At 41.8% G+C, this 17,182-nt stretch overlaps 1 protein-coding gene and 1 non-coding gene across 2 annotated transcripts in view; both read right to left on the bottom strand.

Moving 5' to 3' along the window:
• NEK10 (NIMA related kinase 10) overlaps positions 1-17,182 on the bottom strand; it is a 112,095-nt gene that overhangs the window by 77,259 nt on the left and 17,654 nt on the right. The window contains 12 exon segments of the mRNA XM_015408234.1: positions 999-1,127; positions 1,509-1,553; positions 1,698-1,719; positions 3,626-3,690; positions 5,043-5,120; positions 5,419-5,480; positions 6,283-6,422; positions 8,368-8,592; positions 9,725-9,811; positions 13,334-13,413; positions 15,624-15,691; positions 16,042-16,120. Of these exon segments, the coding sequence (XP_015263720.1) occupies positions 999-1,127; positions 1,509-1,553; positions 1,698-1,719; positions 3,626-3,690; positions 5,043-5,120; positions 5,419-5,480; positions 6,283-6,422; positions 8,368-8,592; positions 9,725-9,811; positions 13,334-13,413; positions 15,624-15,691; positions 16,042-16,120 (1,080 nt within the window).
• TRNAG-GCC lies at positions 2,568-2,639 on the bottom strand. The gene has a single exon. It is a non-coding gene; the product is annotated as a tRNA-Gly (tRNA).

Below are 17,182 nucleotides of genomic sequence, written 5' to 3'. Positions count from 1 at the left end.
GGAAAAACTGTAAAAATCAACAAGAAAAAAGGAGCATGTTCTGAAAAGTATTTGGATGTGAGGGTGGATCTGGCTGTGGCATCTGTCACCCCACTGATTGCCAGGGTTGATTTGGCTGATTCGGCTGGCTAGGCGGGTGTCCCCTACCTCCCTCACCGCTACATGTGCGTCCCTCCCAAAGCTGCGTGCTCGGTCGAAGAGGACGACCATCCCAGACTTGACTGAAAAGCATTTGTTCAGTGAAACTGCATTTTGTTCAGTGAAACTAACTGCATGAGATACCTGACATTTTGAAAGAACATAGCAGGAGATCTGGCTAGAAATTGGGAACCTCAGAGTTTATGCAGCTCCACTACATTTGAGGTGCACTCCCATGCAGAGTTACTGCTGTGAAAATCCACTAAGATGTATGGGCTTAGACTCATCTAGCTCCAGGATTGCATTGCTGGTGGCTAAAAGAATACCACTTTCAGCATTTATACTGCATACTTCACATATGTTATCTCAATACTGGACCTTGATTATAAGAACCCTGCATACCCATATTGCACACTTGGGGGAAGGGGTGGGGAATGGAGGGATACTGACTTGCCTAATAACATCTAGGAAGCAGAGGTGAGATTCAAAGTGAAGACTAAACAAAATCTGATTCCAGTAGCACTTTTAAGAGCAACAAGATGTCCAGTGTATAAGCTTTAAAGAGTCAAAGCTCCCTCCATCTGACAAAGGAAACTTCAATGCTTGAAAACTTATACCCTGGAAAAAAAAAAAATTTATGTTGGCCTTTAAGGTACTACTGGTCTCAAATCTTACTCTTCTACTACAGACCAACATGGCTACCCATCTGAAACAGAAAAACAAATTATAGGTAGGGACTCCGCTAATCCAAAACATATGGGCCATTTTTATGCAGAGAAAATAGGGAAAATGAAATCTGAAATAATATGGGAAGGTGGAGAGAAGAACATATTTAATCTGTATCAAAAGGTAATTTTTACCTTGTAAACACTTCCAAAAGCTCCACTGCCAAGGTGATCTAATATTGCATAATAGCCTATGTATTTAGTAGGTGCTTTGTTCTGATTAATGTTCTCAATATTTTCCGCAATTTGATTAACTTCATCCTCCTAGTTATGAGATAAATTGAAAACCTTAGTTTGACTGATGTGACATTTGCTGGCAGGATAATGGCTCTGTCTTTACTCACAGTTCTAGCTTACAAAGTCCCAAACAGCATTGGCCTACACACTTTAGAGACCACTTCCTCCCTTATGTACCATCTCAGTCCCACCCAGAACACATTACTGAACACATTATTCAAGTCCGGTGCTAAGTTCAGAGAGGAAGAGCACATGTGGATATTGTCTGTGTGTTATAGCCTATGTTCCCTGGAGACCTGCCTAAGCTCAAGAAATTTCCCCAAGACTCATGTTTGGAAACCTGATTAAACTGAAGGATTTTAATAGATTTTCTTTAGTCTGAACAAGCAGCAAACATCTACTACTTACCAATAATGAATTTAGCTTCGCTACCAACTCTTCATAAGCACTGATCTCAGGCAAGCATGAGATGCAGAACAAAGCAACACACAACATACAGCAATCCCTGAATACATATTGCATAGGTATTCATGCTAGAGACACACATAAGCAGCATCACCACTATACAGAAATACAAACATAAGCTCATATCGTTACATTGCGAAACAACTGTTTACATCTGAAAATATATCTTAGTGCAAACTAGGTGAATGTAGAGGCAATACACATTTTAGCAGACTCTTCAAACTAAAGAGAACCTGACCGACAGACAAAAACTGCACACTGCATGTAGCTAGTCAAAAGAGCTGTTAAATGGGCTGGTTATATTTCATTTTGATACTATTCTTCCAGCATAAACATCACACATTAAGGAATGGTAGCTGTATCGGTAAAAAACGTGAGAAACCCGGAAAAAAGGGAAACTGCTCAGCTAGCTGTTTCAAATTTGACAGTCTTTGAAGCTTTTACAGTTCTTATTCAGGCTTAGAAGTTCAGAGTAAAAATGCAATGAAATAAAGGTAGAACAACCACTTATAGACATCATTTTGTTGATCTGTAGGCACTGGGACAGATGACCCAACCTGCTGCAGTTGACTACAGTTGCTCCTTTGGACACATAGATTAGAGTCCAGCAGCACCTTAGAGAACAACAAGATTTTCAGGGTATGAGTTCACGCCCCGAAAATCTTGTGTGTCTCTACGGTGCTACTGGACTCAAATCTAGCAGTTCTACTGCACACTAACACCGCAGCCCTCTGAAACCATCTCCTTTGGACATGGTGGCAATGAAGTACCTCCAGTTTTATTTGTGCTCCCACCTTAAAAGAGCTCTATGAATCCAAATGGAACTGGGAACAGAAATTTGCCTGTATGGGCCGATTCTTGTGGCATAATGAACATATGAAGCTGCCTTCTACTGAATCACCAAAGTCCACCAAAGTCAGTACTGTCTACTCAGACTGGCAGCAGCTCTCCAGGGTCTCAAGCAGAGGTCTTTCACATCACCTCCTACCTGGTCCTTTTAACTGGAAATGCCGGGGATTGAACCTGGGACCTTCTGCATGGCAAGCAGAGGCTCTACCACTGAACCACAGCCCCTTCAAATACTAATGCAGGAGGCTGATGGAAACACTTCCTATGAGATGGAAGTTCAACTCAGGATCCACCATGCATTAAATGGCAGCAGCAGCACAAGAGGAGAGGTGTGACTCCTCCCATGTTACCCCACTAACACAGGTCTGCAACCCATCTTAGATTCAACCAGCAGCAGCCTCGGCCTGAGAGGTAATGCCAGGTACCTGCAATTCCTGTCACATCCTCCCACATGCTGTTTATGTGCTGGTTTGGTGCCCAAAGCACCCACCTGAGTTGCTTGGGCAGTGAAGCTATGTTTTCTGAGCAACAGTAATGCTTTAAGGATCCCGCTAGACCTCCCAGCTGTAACACAGTCTATGAATTCCCACACTTCTTCCCTTCCTTCCAATGAAAAATGCCACTGCTTGTATATTGGGAGAGATGGGCAGTTAATACTGCACAGGATACCCCATTCTGAGGGCCACAAAATTAGGGGTAAATACATCATCACACCTTAATTTTTTAAAGGCACACTTCAGATCCTATCGCAGCCCACTAATTTGGGAATTACTGCTTTGTCATATTTCTAATTGAACTAGATCAATTATACCCTTGCACTAACTGAAGTTTTCCTTTGAAGTAAGAATCCTCATTTATAGGAAATGAGGCTCCAGATCCTTCCCATCATAAGCTGATTTGGTGACATTTGGCAAATGAACGGATGCAGATATTTAAATTTTTTAAATTTAAACCAGAAGTTACAGTCTCAACATGGAGCTATCGAGAAGAATCTTGTTCCTGAAGCACTGTAACATTTTTCCCCGTAAGAGGCATTATGGACTACAGTGGCATATCTTACCCCCCAATTTCATTTTCAGTTCTTCCAGCCTGAAAACACTGTCTATAATTAAGACTTAAGACTAAAGATAAGTATTAACTTGTGGGCTTTTTGTTGTAAAGCAAGTGCACCTTTTTAGAGTATAATCTTTCCTAATATTTCATTTGCATACCTTTTGAAAAGATGTCTGTTCCTTTCCATGCTGAAAAGAAATCTCAAGGCTCTAAAGGCATAACACTGGAGTGGAGGAAATGCATACATTAATGGTAATTCCATGCAAAAGGATTACTAACGGATTTCCATGCCTTTGGATTGAACAATCTGTGCCTAGCAGCATACTGAATAAGCATCCACTTGTAACCCAGGAGGCCTGAAAGCTTGATGTATTTTTAATGCGGTACTATGAAAACATTTTAATGCTAGAACTATTGATTGTAGTTCACGGGGGGGAAAAAATCAAGATATGCTGCCTCATGACAAGGCACTAAAACAGTTTGTTGCCATGCCCATGCATCTCTCTTCTCACAGCTCCTGTTGCACACAGAGGCTTAATAGAGCCTTCTCAGTTGGATCAGGGTCCCATTTGCCATGATGGCTGAATGCAGGCACTCTGATTGGTCATCGCCTTTCCACCCACTCACCCTGTAAACTGAGCCTCAAATCTTAAATCCCAGTTTAAAAGCCTGGCCTGCAGGGATTAACCAAGCCCCAGTTTCCCAAGTTTTCAGTCATGTTCCATGCACACAACGACAAAGGAAGAGGATGGAGGTGGGAGAAATGAGGGAAGTGTGCGAGCGTGATAGCAAGCACCATTCGTACATTATCACAATTTTTACAGCTTGTCATAATGTCTGATGGCAGTCAAACTGACTGTGAAGACAGCTGCTACCAGCTGTATTTCCCTTCACACATTTTAGTCACATGTAAGCAAGCCACACAAAAATGTCTGAGGATTAGCCCTCACAATCCATAAATCTAGATAATTTTCTTTTGTTTCTTATGCCCCTGGTTGCTCTATTAGATATATTTCTACATCAGAGAAGGCTATGGTTCTCAGAACTTTGTAAATGTCATCTGTGAGTTTCCTCCAAATTTCCACAAACAACTTGTGAAAGGTGTAACAAAAAACAACCTATCAGTAATCCTAGATCCCATAATTGTGAATCCGTCACTATATTACTTCCTCATCTTAGGAAAATGGCTATCTACTTAAAGCACTACTTGCAAGGTCTATTTTATTGAGCAAGGCATCATCTGTAAGCCCAACAATATAAACTATAGAATGCAGACGCTCTGAATGCCATATACAGGACTCTGGAAAAACAACCTCAGAGTTAAGTACCAGATTCAGAAACCATGACAAATAAGTCTGAACAACCTGTCGCAAAACATTTTAATTTTAAGCCTACAGCCTCTCCAATTTAAAAATATTTCTAGTGGAGCAACCATTAAATCCAAGGTCATCAGAAATAAGAGAAAACTTTAAAAGGGAAGATGCAAAGGCATCTTATATCAAAGCGACAGATAATACACCACCACGTATCACTTTTAAATGCTGCGGCAAGATGCTAATAAAGGGAAAAGATTACCTGCAATAAGTTTGCGGTTGGAACACTCCTTTGTTTGTTTGGTAAAATTAGCTTTGCTATTGTATAGACTCCATTTTCCTGAGAAGGAACACATTAAACAAGATAGATTGAGAGTGCAATCAAAAGGTAAACAATAACTTATTTACCATGAAGTTAATTGTCAAAGACGGAGGCTCTATGGCTGGGGGGGGGGCCTTCAGGATTGGGGCACAGATTACCAGCTCTTGCTGGAGTGCCACTGACACCGACACAATCCGTCAGGAGCTTGGGAGTGATTTGGAGATTTAAACCTGGGTCTTCCAGATCCTAGTCCAACGCTAACCACTACACCACACTAGCCCTCCCCACTAAAGGTACTGAGATGAAGACCTCTTACCTGAACGACCTGATGAGCATTTGTATCATTAAGAACCAATTCAGTAATGGCAGCACAACAAGCTAGAATAACAAATTACAAATATGAAATATCTGTTTGCATATAACCATTGTTTACCCAAATAATCAAGCCAGTCTTCTGAATTTTACATGAAATGTATCTAAAACTACTTCACACATTACATTTTTAGGTGGTACATGTAAAACGTTTTAAGTGAAGTGAAAGCCTGGAAATATAAAGCATGGATGTGACTGTTTATCATACAGGTACATTTGTTACAAAACTGCAATTGGCTGTAATTTGGTACTGTATGTACACACCGTAGCAGACCACTCTGTAGGAGCTCATAATGAAATACCAAAGAGGACAATCTGCGTGAATTTGCTATTTTAGATAAAGTACAATATGATTCATGCCGTTAACTGTTTAGCTGAATCTTTTTTAGACTTTCAAACAGTGTTGCTACAAAGTCATTCCTTGGCATTTGATAGGTTCAAAGACAAGCGGTAGCATGAGGTTTTACGTCTTCTGTTATTGCAACTAAATGAGAACTCTGCTTTCAAAGATTATTTAAAAGATAGTAAGCACTTCTACTTTAAAACTTGGGCAAAAGGGACAAGAGTACACAGAAAGACAAATCCTAGCATGGTACCTTAGTGGGTCACACAATTACATGTGTGATGCCAACTCTGAAGGTTCCATACTTACCATAATTTAGATTTTCAATCTAGCCTTATTGCTCATGACATAGTCTTATGTATAACACATCCTCAAGAATAACATACTGGATAAATGGTTCCCGTTTGCAAATCTCTTCTATATAGATTATTGCAAAACATCAGAGGGAACTGCATTATTGTATACCTGCTTGAAGAGAGAATGTATTTTCTTGCAACTCATGGGGGCTTAAATCTTCTGACAAGCGAAGCTGTTGGATTCTTCCTGCTGCATTTGCACTAGATAAACTCCCAATGGAAGAACGATCTGAAAATAGATTTCGCTCCCTGGAAAAGTGCAACCACAGTATAAATAATACTTAGGATATATCTATTAACCATCCTAGTGATTAGAGGCTATTTTCCTCTCCATTAAAAGAACATCAGTACTCTATATATCCTTAAGTACCACTCTGATAATCTGCGTGAATTTGCTATTTTAGATAAAGTACAATACGATTCATGGCATTAACAATTTAGCTGACTCTTTTTTAGACCTTCTAACAGTGTTGCTACAAATGTGTGGATTGTTAACACTAACATTCTTACAAGGAAAAAAAATACTTTGATTCTAGATAGGGAGCAGTGAACCCCAGAATGTAGAACAGAGCTGGGAACAAAGAAATGAAATGCAGCTGCCAATCCACTTTTTAAAAAAATGTGGTAGGCTACATTAAATTATACAATTGTATCATAAAAATGTGTTGAGAAAATTCTCATGAATTTATCATTATAAAGTAATATATTTTAACAGATAAATATATTTACATCAACAGCTATGTAAGATGAAAATTCATATATTTGTGCTTGAAAAGTATCAAATGTGGAGTTCCTTCTGTACATCAATATAAAATAAACACTTGAACTATGTAAATACCATAGATATATACAATCCACTGAAACCTTTGAAGATTTTAGGAATGATCTGTGTACTTCTAGGTATCTGCTATAAAGGGAAATGCACTATGCATCCACAAATTACTGGATGGAACTTTTCCATTTCCCCCTCCCACTACAGACAACTGAGCTCCCACCCGGAACAACATAGTAAGGAAGATGGAAGTCCACAGTGGGAGGGAAGAACTGGTAAAAATCACTGGCTTCCCTTCTAAAGACAGAAATGTCTCTTAGAGAGGCTCTGTGGCTCAGTGGTACAGCATCTGCTTCAAATGTAGAAGGTCCTAAATTCAATCCCCAGCATGTCCAGTTAAAAGCAATCAGGTGGTAGGTCTGCTTGCATGAAAAATACTCTCTCCGATAAAGGGAACAGGGAATCCATTTCCTATTTTTCAACATACTATTCTGTGGGTTTTGGTTAACTTTTTAGCAAGATGAGTGTTCAGAGAGCAAGGAAAGCAGCAGCCCAATGGCAACCCAGAGGACATTTTGTGTCCACTGCTTTCAGAAAATGAGATTCAGGTAGGGTTCACAAATCCCCCCGGGGGGCGGATTTCCCCCCGCTTTCAAGGCCCGATTCCCGTGGAATCGGGGCCCGGGGGAAACCCCACCCCCGTGTGCGCGCCACCCGGAAGTGACGTTGCACGCTGGGGATGGGGCCACACCATTTGAGGGGAAAACAAAGCGTTTTCCCCTCAAATGGCGTGGCCCCGACCCCAGCGTGCGATGTCACTTCCGGGTGACGCGCGCACACAATTTAGACGCCGGCCGGGAGCCCCCCGCTCCCGGCCAAAATCCATTTGGCAACCCTGGATTCAGGCATACCAAGGAGTGCACCTTCCCTCCTTCCCAGCCACACCTTTCCGGATTGGAACAAACCATAGTTCAATGTTACACGCATCAACCAACTATAGGTTATTTCTTGCCTACAAATAAGGATCCTAAAAAAATATAGGCTGCAATCTAAATGAGCTATTAACACGTGCACTGGCAACTGCATAATGCAATTAGGACTTTTTGTGCTGTTTTGCCACAGCAGAACTGAAAATGTTGAAAAAGCAGTCACAGCAGTGCTCTGCTTTTCCCATAAAAATCCATAAACTGACATTCATGGGATATTTGAAACTCTCAAAAATCTTTCAATAAAACCATGCAGTTAAAAGTCAAGGCTTTGCACCCTAATGGGAAACAATCTTCACATAAAGTTGAACAGATTGCTGTGAAAATCTGTGTTATTTTTCAAGGACATGATCACAACCCAAAGAAGAACATTCCTTATAAAATCAGAAACAGCATGTGGGTGGCCTGTTTACTAAGACCTCCCTCAAAAACTTACCCCTGTAAAATATGCAGGAGCTGTTTGATACCACCCCAAATACGGATTTCCACACTGGTCTCCGGGTCTTCGCAAACCTGGACCAGAATCCAAACAACACTCCACAGCAGCTTTAGGTGATCTGAATGGAGCAAAGTGAGCAGGATGGGAACACCTTCATACATTTTGACCTGCTCTTTGACTTGAGGTTCCACACATAGAAGGCGGAGCAACTCTGCCGTCAGCCTGGAAGGAGACAGCCCACAAATGATTATTGTGCATGCAATGAAAGCACAATTTGACGGTTAAATGGACATTTGAGTCCAGTGAGACCTTCAAGACCACGCAAGTTTTATTCATGTTATATGCTTTCATGTGCGAGCACACTTCGACAGCTTGCCTGTGCTTGCACATGAAAGCTTATACTGTGAATAAAACTTGGGTGGTCCTAAAGGTGCCACTGGACTCAAACTCTGTTCTGTTGCTTCAGACCAACACGGCTACCTCACCTGAATCTGACTGTTAAATGGTCATTGTATTTTATTTATTTATTTAAATTTCTACCCGCCCTCCCCACGAATGGGCTCAGGGCGGCTAACAAATGGGGCACCAAGTACCAATACATAAAACCAAGTAAAACACGATACAATTGAATAAATATCAAAATTTCATAATTTCATATTTATACACTGCAATGCTCAAAATGACACAGGAGACCTTTTTGGATTTAGTGACGGACGTGAAGCACTTCCTCTTGATTTTCTTTTTCATTCACTCGAACAGTTATCATAAATAATCTTTTCTCATAAAATGGAAATTATTTTAATGCTAAAATCAAGCCTACATTTTTTTTGGGAAACACTTACATTAGTAGCCACATTAAGAAGTCTGCAAAGCTTCCCTTCCCATTTATTTATAGTAGTCGACCAAAATACATGTCAATGCCCACTGACTTTCTTTCAACTAATATCAAACAAAGAGGTCTAAATTTAGGACTGGATATTTTTTTCTCGCAATACTAATGTAAGCAACAGCAATGGTAAGTGCCATAGAAACCAATTCCTTGATTGAGTTCGTTCCTTACAAGTTACACCATCCTTACATATAATACAGAATTATTCCCCCCCCCCCCCCCTCACATTTAGACTTAGGGCACTTTCAGGTATGTACTGATCAGGATTGCTTCAGGGTGGACTGTACTCCATCAGACGCTACAACTTTTAGTATGTGAATTCCAGTTTACTCAAACAATGCACATTGACTTAACATGCAATCAAAAAAGGTATTTCCACGAGGTATCCATGAAAGGGCTTTACAACCTCCTACCCCCAACACAAATGTAAGCTGAAGATGACCTCTAGCGAATTTAATGACCTACCTCTTAGAAAGCAAATCATATTCATGCAATATCACCAACAAGTTCTCAACGGCATTGAGCTCACTTATCCTCTCTCGGCATTTCAGGACTAAAAAAGAGAAATGTTACATATTAATTCTGAAAATTCATCAAACAACTATTTCCCAAAATACAAAGAAAACCCAAGACAGTTTTTAAGTGGCTGTTCTCTGCAGTATCGGAACTAATACTGTCACACCATGCCTTGGATTCTAAGGGTTTCTTGTGCAAGCAGAAGGCAATTTCCCTTGTTCAAGGGAGAGGTCTCCAATTTCCAGATTCACCACACCACCTGTAGCCCTCTCACACCACATCCCACTATTCCAAATAATTCTGTTATTCTCAGGAGCAGCTTATCAGAGGAAAAGGGGTTGCAACATGAACAAGGGGGCAGTAAATCCCACCTGTAGGAGCAGAATTTCATTTGGACTGCTTTGGATCTAATGGTACAGACAGATGAATATGGTTAGATACAGCCATCTTTTACACTCAATTGCACCTAAATCTCCTCCTCATAAAAGCCTGCATTCCGCTTGGCTTTTGTCCATGCAGGTCCCAATATCCTCAGCAAAAGGAGGCCCTCTCCTACCTTTTTAAGTGGAAAAAATTGATGAATCCAGTCACAATTTAAATGTTGCCATTCATGTTCGCTTCTTTCTTGGTTCTGGACATAACTCCAGTTACTGATTTTGACCTTTAAAGCCCTAATTGGTCTGGGACCAAAGAATCTGTTGGGCAACGTTCTCCCTATATGAACCCACCTACTAGCTGAGATCAGCATCACAGTCCATGTCAAAGACCAAGCAGGTATGTACCAGCTATGGAGTACAACCGCAGAACAGGTGCTTATTATGGAACACTTGCTCTAGCCATGTTTGTCTGGCACTGCCTTTATTGTCCTTTAAGTACATGGCAGGTCTGTCCCATTCTCCTGATTAGTTCTAGTCTTGGGCAGTGCTTTTATATTATGATAGTTGATTCTGTACAAGGTGGGGTTTTCTTCATTAATAGTGTTTCCTATAATTTTATTACTGGTATTTTAACAATTGACTCCTAGCTCATTAATTTGCTTTCCTGCTATTCTTGTTTGATGGCAATTTTGGTGGGAAATGTATGTAAAAATCTTTTAAAATATATACACACTTTTGTTTAAAGAGCAAGTGTCAAATGTTTAAAAAATTAAAGGAACACCAGTGAAAAAGCTGGCTAATACCAAGCCATAATCTTATACTTGTTCCTGAGATGGTAGGCTTGGCCTTTGTCAACTCTCTGGTGAAATGAGTTGCATAATTCTGGAGCAACTGCTCTTTACATGTCTTTAGCATTCAAACTCTATATCTATTATATTGTTAAGGGTAACGCTCAATCCCTCCTAATGCCCAGGCTTTTCAGGTTCAACTAGCTTTGTGCACTGTATTTGGAAGACTATAGGGACCCATTAAAAATTCAGGAGAACTGATGCAATGTGTACTTTTATTATATGGCAACCATTTCCAAGGAAGATACTGTGACAGACAGGAGACTGTCCAGTCCATAAAGGACATGGGTTTCAGCCACTCAGCTGAGCCTATGAGAGTGCTGTTCCAGCATCCAATCACCTTTCACAGCACGGACAGAATGTTGGAAGGAAATACAGCAGGAATTAGTTTGGGTCTGCCTCAGGGAGAATGCAGTGATGTTTTGAGTTTGCCTCAGCAAAAGAGCATACAGTTTGAAGGGTAGCTCTGCCTGGTAACATGGCAGGATGGTTTAACTCTACCTCTGAGAGAGGACAGAATACCAAGTTATGAGGCCTGCCTCTGGTGATGAGCAGACCTCGTACCATGTAATCTAACCCTTGGGAAAGGGCAGGCTGGGTGGGTGGAATCATATGTGTATGAAAGGACCCAACCTCATGGCTAGTCAGTGAAAGCCTGTTTCTACCTATAAGCATTAAAGGAATCCAAACCACACTCTGAAGCCATAACTATCTTAAACTTATGTGCTTCAGTCAGGTTTCTCCTTCATCAATCTGGAGACCTGTGCTGCTGATCTATACTTTAAAATCAACCTGTAAATAAATAAATCTTGTTACTTACATAGAACTCCTGCCTCAGTGAGCTTCATGTTGTGCTTGCTTGCCACAAAACTTACCTCACTGTGGCAAACCCAAAGCCTTTACACCTTCTACCTTAAGAACATCTTATAACTGAGGGGAAAGTTTACAGTTTAAAATAAACCTGGTTCCCCAAAATCATAAGAGGCTGTGTGGGTCCCCTCAGTTGGTAGAAAAGGCAGGAACGCACAGGAACGGAGTTCCGGCTGGCTCCCAAGTTGACCATGCCCAGCAGGAACTCATTAGCATAACAGGCCACACCCAATAGCAGAAACTCATTGGGATTGGCTACATTAGGGGTGTGGCCTAACACAGTTCCTGCTACAAAAGAAGCCCTAGGTTTTAACAGCAAACAAGGAAAACAGAATAAGAAGCAAAAGGTGGGTGTGGCTGGATGTCGACACTTCTGGTAACATGGGGGTGCAGCCTAATATGCACTGCGCTTCCCAGATGTTGGGGTGAGATCGCGCCCGGAAAATCCGCGGGACTCCTGTGCCTCTCCTGCGGCAACTTTGCCGTGTGACCGGGGCCGAAGAGGAAGAAGAGGAAGATACTGGATTTATACCCCGCCCTTCACTTGGATTCTCAGAGCTGTTTATAATCTCCTTTCCCTTCCCCTCCCCACAACAGACACCCTGGGAGGTAGGTGGGGCTGAGAGAGCTTTTCAAGGACTGCTCTTGAAACAGTTCTGAGAGAACTTGTGACTGACTCAGGGTCACACCAGCAGCTGCATGTGGAGTGGGGAATCAAACCTGGTACTCCCAGATTAGAGTATGCGCTCTTAACCACTACACCAAACTGGCTGGAGCCCACTTCTGGGTAGGGCCTGTCCATATAAGGGTCTGCTCATATAAGGGCATAGAAAGCCTATGAAAGCCTTCAGAACTCACTCTGGGAGGTCAGTCGAGTTGGGCCACCCAAATGACTGAGCCCCAAGAGTGAACTCCGTCAGGCCAGCCTGACCTGGAGGTGGGCTCCAAAGGCATTTAAATACCTTCGGAGCTCACTCGGGTCAAGCCACGGGCCGGTGGTGGGCTCTGACAGCATTTAAATGCTTCAGAGCTCACTTCCAAATCCTTCCACGAACCTCCATGAAAACATGGAGGTTTGTGGGTGGGTTCATGGGACGAAATGGTCTCCCAAACCCCTGGTTTGTGCTTCACAAACCAGCCTGGATTGTGCTGAACTGGGGTTCGTAAATCTGTTCATGCCCATCCCTACTCACCTGTAATCATATCATTAAATTCCTTTTAGGCACATGTGACATTTACCCACATTTTACACAGCAGGTACTATAGAAAGGAATAGAGGGAAATAGGAAAGTAAAGGTGCAGCCCTCCTTTTTTCTTCAAGGTAAAAATCTAGCCACAATCTTTAGTGTTTCCACAATTTGGACAGTAAAGCTCGATTACCAGTATTTGTCTCCTTATACAAATTTTCCTGTAGCCACATTAAAACATTAGAGACAAAGCAAAGCATATCAGATTGAAGATACCTTTCTGCCAAGCTAGTGAGAGCCAGCAGTGCACCCAGCAGTACATTGTTGTCTCTGGTTCCAAGTAAATTTACTAAAGTCTGGGGGGGAAAGCAGAAAGATTAAGGGTGAACAAAATTATCTGTTTGGTGATTAAAGAACACACACATCTGCTTCAAGTATGTGAAACACAGCACTCTTTCAGGCTTCATCATATCAATAAGGGTTCTAAACTGTGACCACAGCCAGCCTTGGTATTTTCAAAAGTAACTGCAAATAATGTTGCTCTGTTTTATTTACCTGCCACATATTAAATGAAGCAAGCACATATCTACTATAAAGGTAGATCATGCTGAAGCAGTTCTTATTACAGAGAGAGAGAGAGAGAGAGAGAGAGAGAGAGAGAGAGAGAGAGAGAGAGAGAGCGAGCGCACAATGGAATCAATTTAGACCAGTTCTCACCCAGTAACAGAGTGGGAGCCTTCTTAGTTTCTTCTCCCACCTTAGTTTCTTCATAGTCCCACACTGGGACTATGTGACTATAAGAACCATGTAGCTAGGCAGGCGGCCAACCAAGTTTCCTCCCAGACGAACATTCAGGTGGGAGGGAGCTAGTCAGTTGGCTCCACCTCTGTGGTTACATACAAGAGCATGATCCATAATGCTGTTCAATAGGTGACCAACCAAATGACACAGGCTGGTTTGCCGTCTGAATCTGCTCTGCATCGAAACACATAATGCAGACCTCAACAGAATTTACCTCGTGTCTTGAGGCATTCTCCCTTCCCCAAACTCTTTTTATACATTTAAAAAAATGTTTTTGTAACAGCCATCCTGAAGAAGAGTTCTAACGAACCTGCAAGTTTACACACTCTTATGTGTCATGGAGTTGGTCCTAATAAAAGATATCACATGAATGGGGTTTTTGAATTTTACTGTTAGATCGACACAACTGTCAAACAACTTTTTTTTTTACTATATGCAAACCAGCTTGGACAGCATTAGAGGTTGCAGGCCCTCCATGCCTCTGACGAGTAAGTGGGAACTAGTTCCAGAGCCTCCACATGCTCAGTCAGAAACTGAGCATGTGATGACTCCATAGCAAGACTATCAGCACAATCCTTTGCAAAGTTACTCCATTCTCAGCCCAATTGAAATAATGGTCTAAGACTGGTATATCTTCTGCATATGATCGCACTGTATTTTTCAAGGAAAATGCACTATTCCAAAGCACCATTCATCACCTGTTATATGTGAAGGCCATACCAGTACTCTGGAGGGACTAAATTGCTGCGGCGTCATGAAATGGTATCCAGTTTGTACATAGGGTCAGTGCAAACAATCAAACTATGTTGCTTTATTGACTGCATTAAACATTAACAGTTGCAACACAGGCATATTTTAAATTGATCCATATCACTCTATCTAGCACATTTTTATTCTGCCCTTCTTCCAAGGAGTTCAGGGTGGCATATATGGCTCTTCTCCCTTCCCTCTTTTATCCTCACAACAACCCCTCAAGGGGTCCAAGGTCACCTAGGGAACTTCATAGCATTATGAGGATTTGAACCCAGGGTGGTTGTCTTATGCTGTTTGTCTGCACTGTTTTGTATCCTGTAATCCACCTTGAGTCTCAGCAAGAAAGGCAGACTAAAAGCAAAGAAAAATAAAACAGAATAAACAGTACACTCTCAAGCCTAGGGCATAACTCAAGTCAAATAATGGTGCTTGATGTCCCCTTACTGTCAATGTCCTTGTATTGAGTTCTTTCCTACCGAAACAATGGGACTCAGAAGTACTTAACTTTGGTTGGATCAACGACACAGGAACTTCTGAACTACACAGAGGAAGCTGCCCAGACATGAACTGCAGGGTTGCAGATGCACTCTCTCTCTCTCCCCACCCACCCACCCAGGAGATGCAAGAAGCACAGGTGTTGGTTTCATACTAAGGCAGCTTGAAACAGCACAGAGAATAACAGCAAGTGGCTAAGTATGAGTTGCCTCCAGGCAACAAAACATGAGAAACTGGAGGAAAGCTGCTGCTGCCTGTAAATTTATTCGAATACACCAGAGGCAATGGGAGGGAATGAACAACACATTGATATTTAGCTGGAGCCGCAAGCTCTGTTACAACATGCAAACTTCACATGTGATACTCTGGTTGAATAAATAAATAAGATGAACACATCATTTACTGCTTCAAAGGGTCATACAAAAATACACTACCGTAAGTCAAGCTACCAATTAATGGAGCAATCACTTATACATATTACAAGAGCTGGTCAGTTAACCAATGACAATGGACTTACTTTATGTGCTCCACTGGCTATAACCCACTCTCTTTGTTCTTTAACAGCAGATAGTTTTTGGAAAATATCTGTGGAGGCAAGAAAATGGAATAAACCACTCAGTTTTCATAAAAGCTTTTTTTTAAAGTAAGAGCAGAAATCCAAAAGAGCAACTTGTGCTCTGTTTAGTAGATTTTATGACGAGATGAAAACTTCCCCCCCCACAAAATATGTGAAGACAGGAGGACTCACAAATGTAGCAAAACGAGCAGAGTGATTCTTTGCTTTTTAATCTGCGGATGCTCTGTTGCATCCTGTAGTGCAATGACTGCATCACATCACAACTCAGGAACATTTTGACAACCATGTCAAGAGTTTTTATGTATATTTCAACTGTTAGTCACAGATAAAGAGAGTGTATGTATTAATCAGAACTCACACGTCAAGTTGACCAGTTTGTCTACATTGTGCTGTTCTTCTCCATATCCAAGATAGTCATTGGCTACTGTTTCCATATACTGTAGAGTGAGAAAACAAGGGAATGCTAAAGCAGATCTAAATTCAAAAGAACATACATGTTTGTGACCAGCAGAGGGCACACTAACGTCACGTCCCGCCACAGACTTAACCAAACAAAAATTATGAAAACACATAATAGTTATCACAAAGGATGTGTTCATAGGCTCCAAACACGTACAATTCAGTTTAATGCTGCCCCGTTATGAACATACAGGTCAGGAATATTTATCTACTGGAGTCATTTCTATCCAAAAAAGTTAGACAATACTCTTTAGGAAGAGGTGAGACGGAAGTTAAGAGAAAAAACTACACGATACTCCATCTCGTTTCCATCACAGGTCTACATAATATTAAGAATCATTCACCTTTCATCAGCTACTGAACAACAGCACTTCAGATTAGATTATTAGTTTCCTCTTACCTGATCTATACTAGTTGTATTATAAGAACATAAAAAGAGCCCTCCTGGATCAGACCAGAGGTCCATCTCATCCAACACTGTGTTTCACACAATGGCCAATGAGTTGCCCTAAACAGCCTGCAAAGAGGTCACGCAGACAGAGGCCCTTCCCTGATGTTGCCTCCTAGCACCGGTTTCAGCACTGGGGGTATATACTGTAAGGACGTAAGCTAGGTGTGTCAAGCCCATAGCCAGGATTTTTTTTCATCAGGGGCATTTAAGTGAATTAAATTAATTAATCCAGAATAACCCCAGTTCCCTCCTCACAATCAATGGAGGTCCATGCAGGCAGTCATCACCTTGGGAAGGTCATGAACCGAGCTGGCGGCCAGTTCTCTACCAGCTCTCTACCTGCTAGGGCAGCGAGCAAGCAGGCTTGACAAGCAGTCTGCTGGAGGTCCATGCGGGCAGTCATCACCCTGGGAAGGTCATGAACCAAGCGGGTGGCCAGTTCTCTACCAGCTCTCTATCTGCTAGGGCAGCGAGCAAGCAGGCTGACAAGCAGTCTGCTGGAGGTCCATGCGGGCAGTCATCGCCCTGGGAAGGTAACGAACAGAGCGGGCGGCCAGTTCTCTCTGTGCTAGGCTGGCGAGTGAGTGGG

The sequence above is a fragment of the Gekko japonicus genome, unplaced genomic scaffold, assembly GCF_001447785.1.
Source record: "Gekko japonicus isolate JY-2015 unplaced genomic scaffold, Gekko_japonicus_V1.1 scaffold217, whole genome shotgun sequence".
NCBI classification, from domain to species: Eukaryota; Metazoa; Chordata; class Lepidosauria; order Squamata; family Gekkonidae; genus Gekko; species Gekko japonicus.
This window is presented reverse-complemented; position numbering and strand designations above follow the sequence as displayed.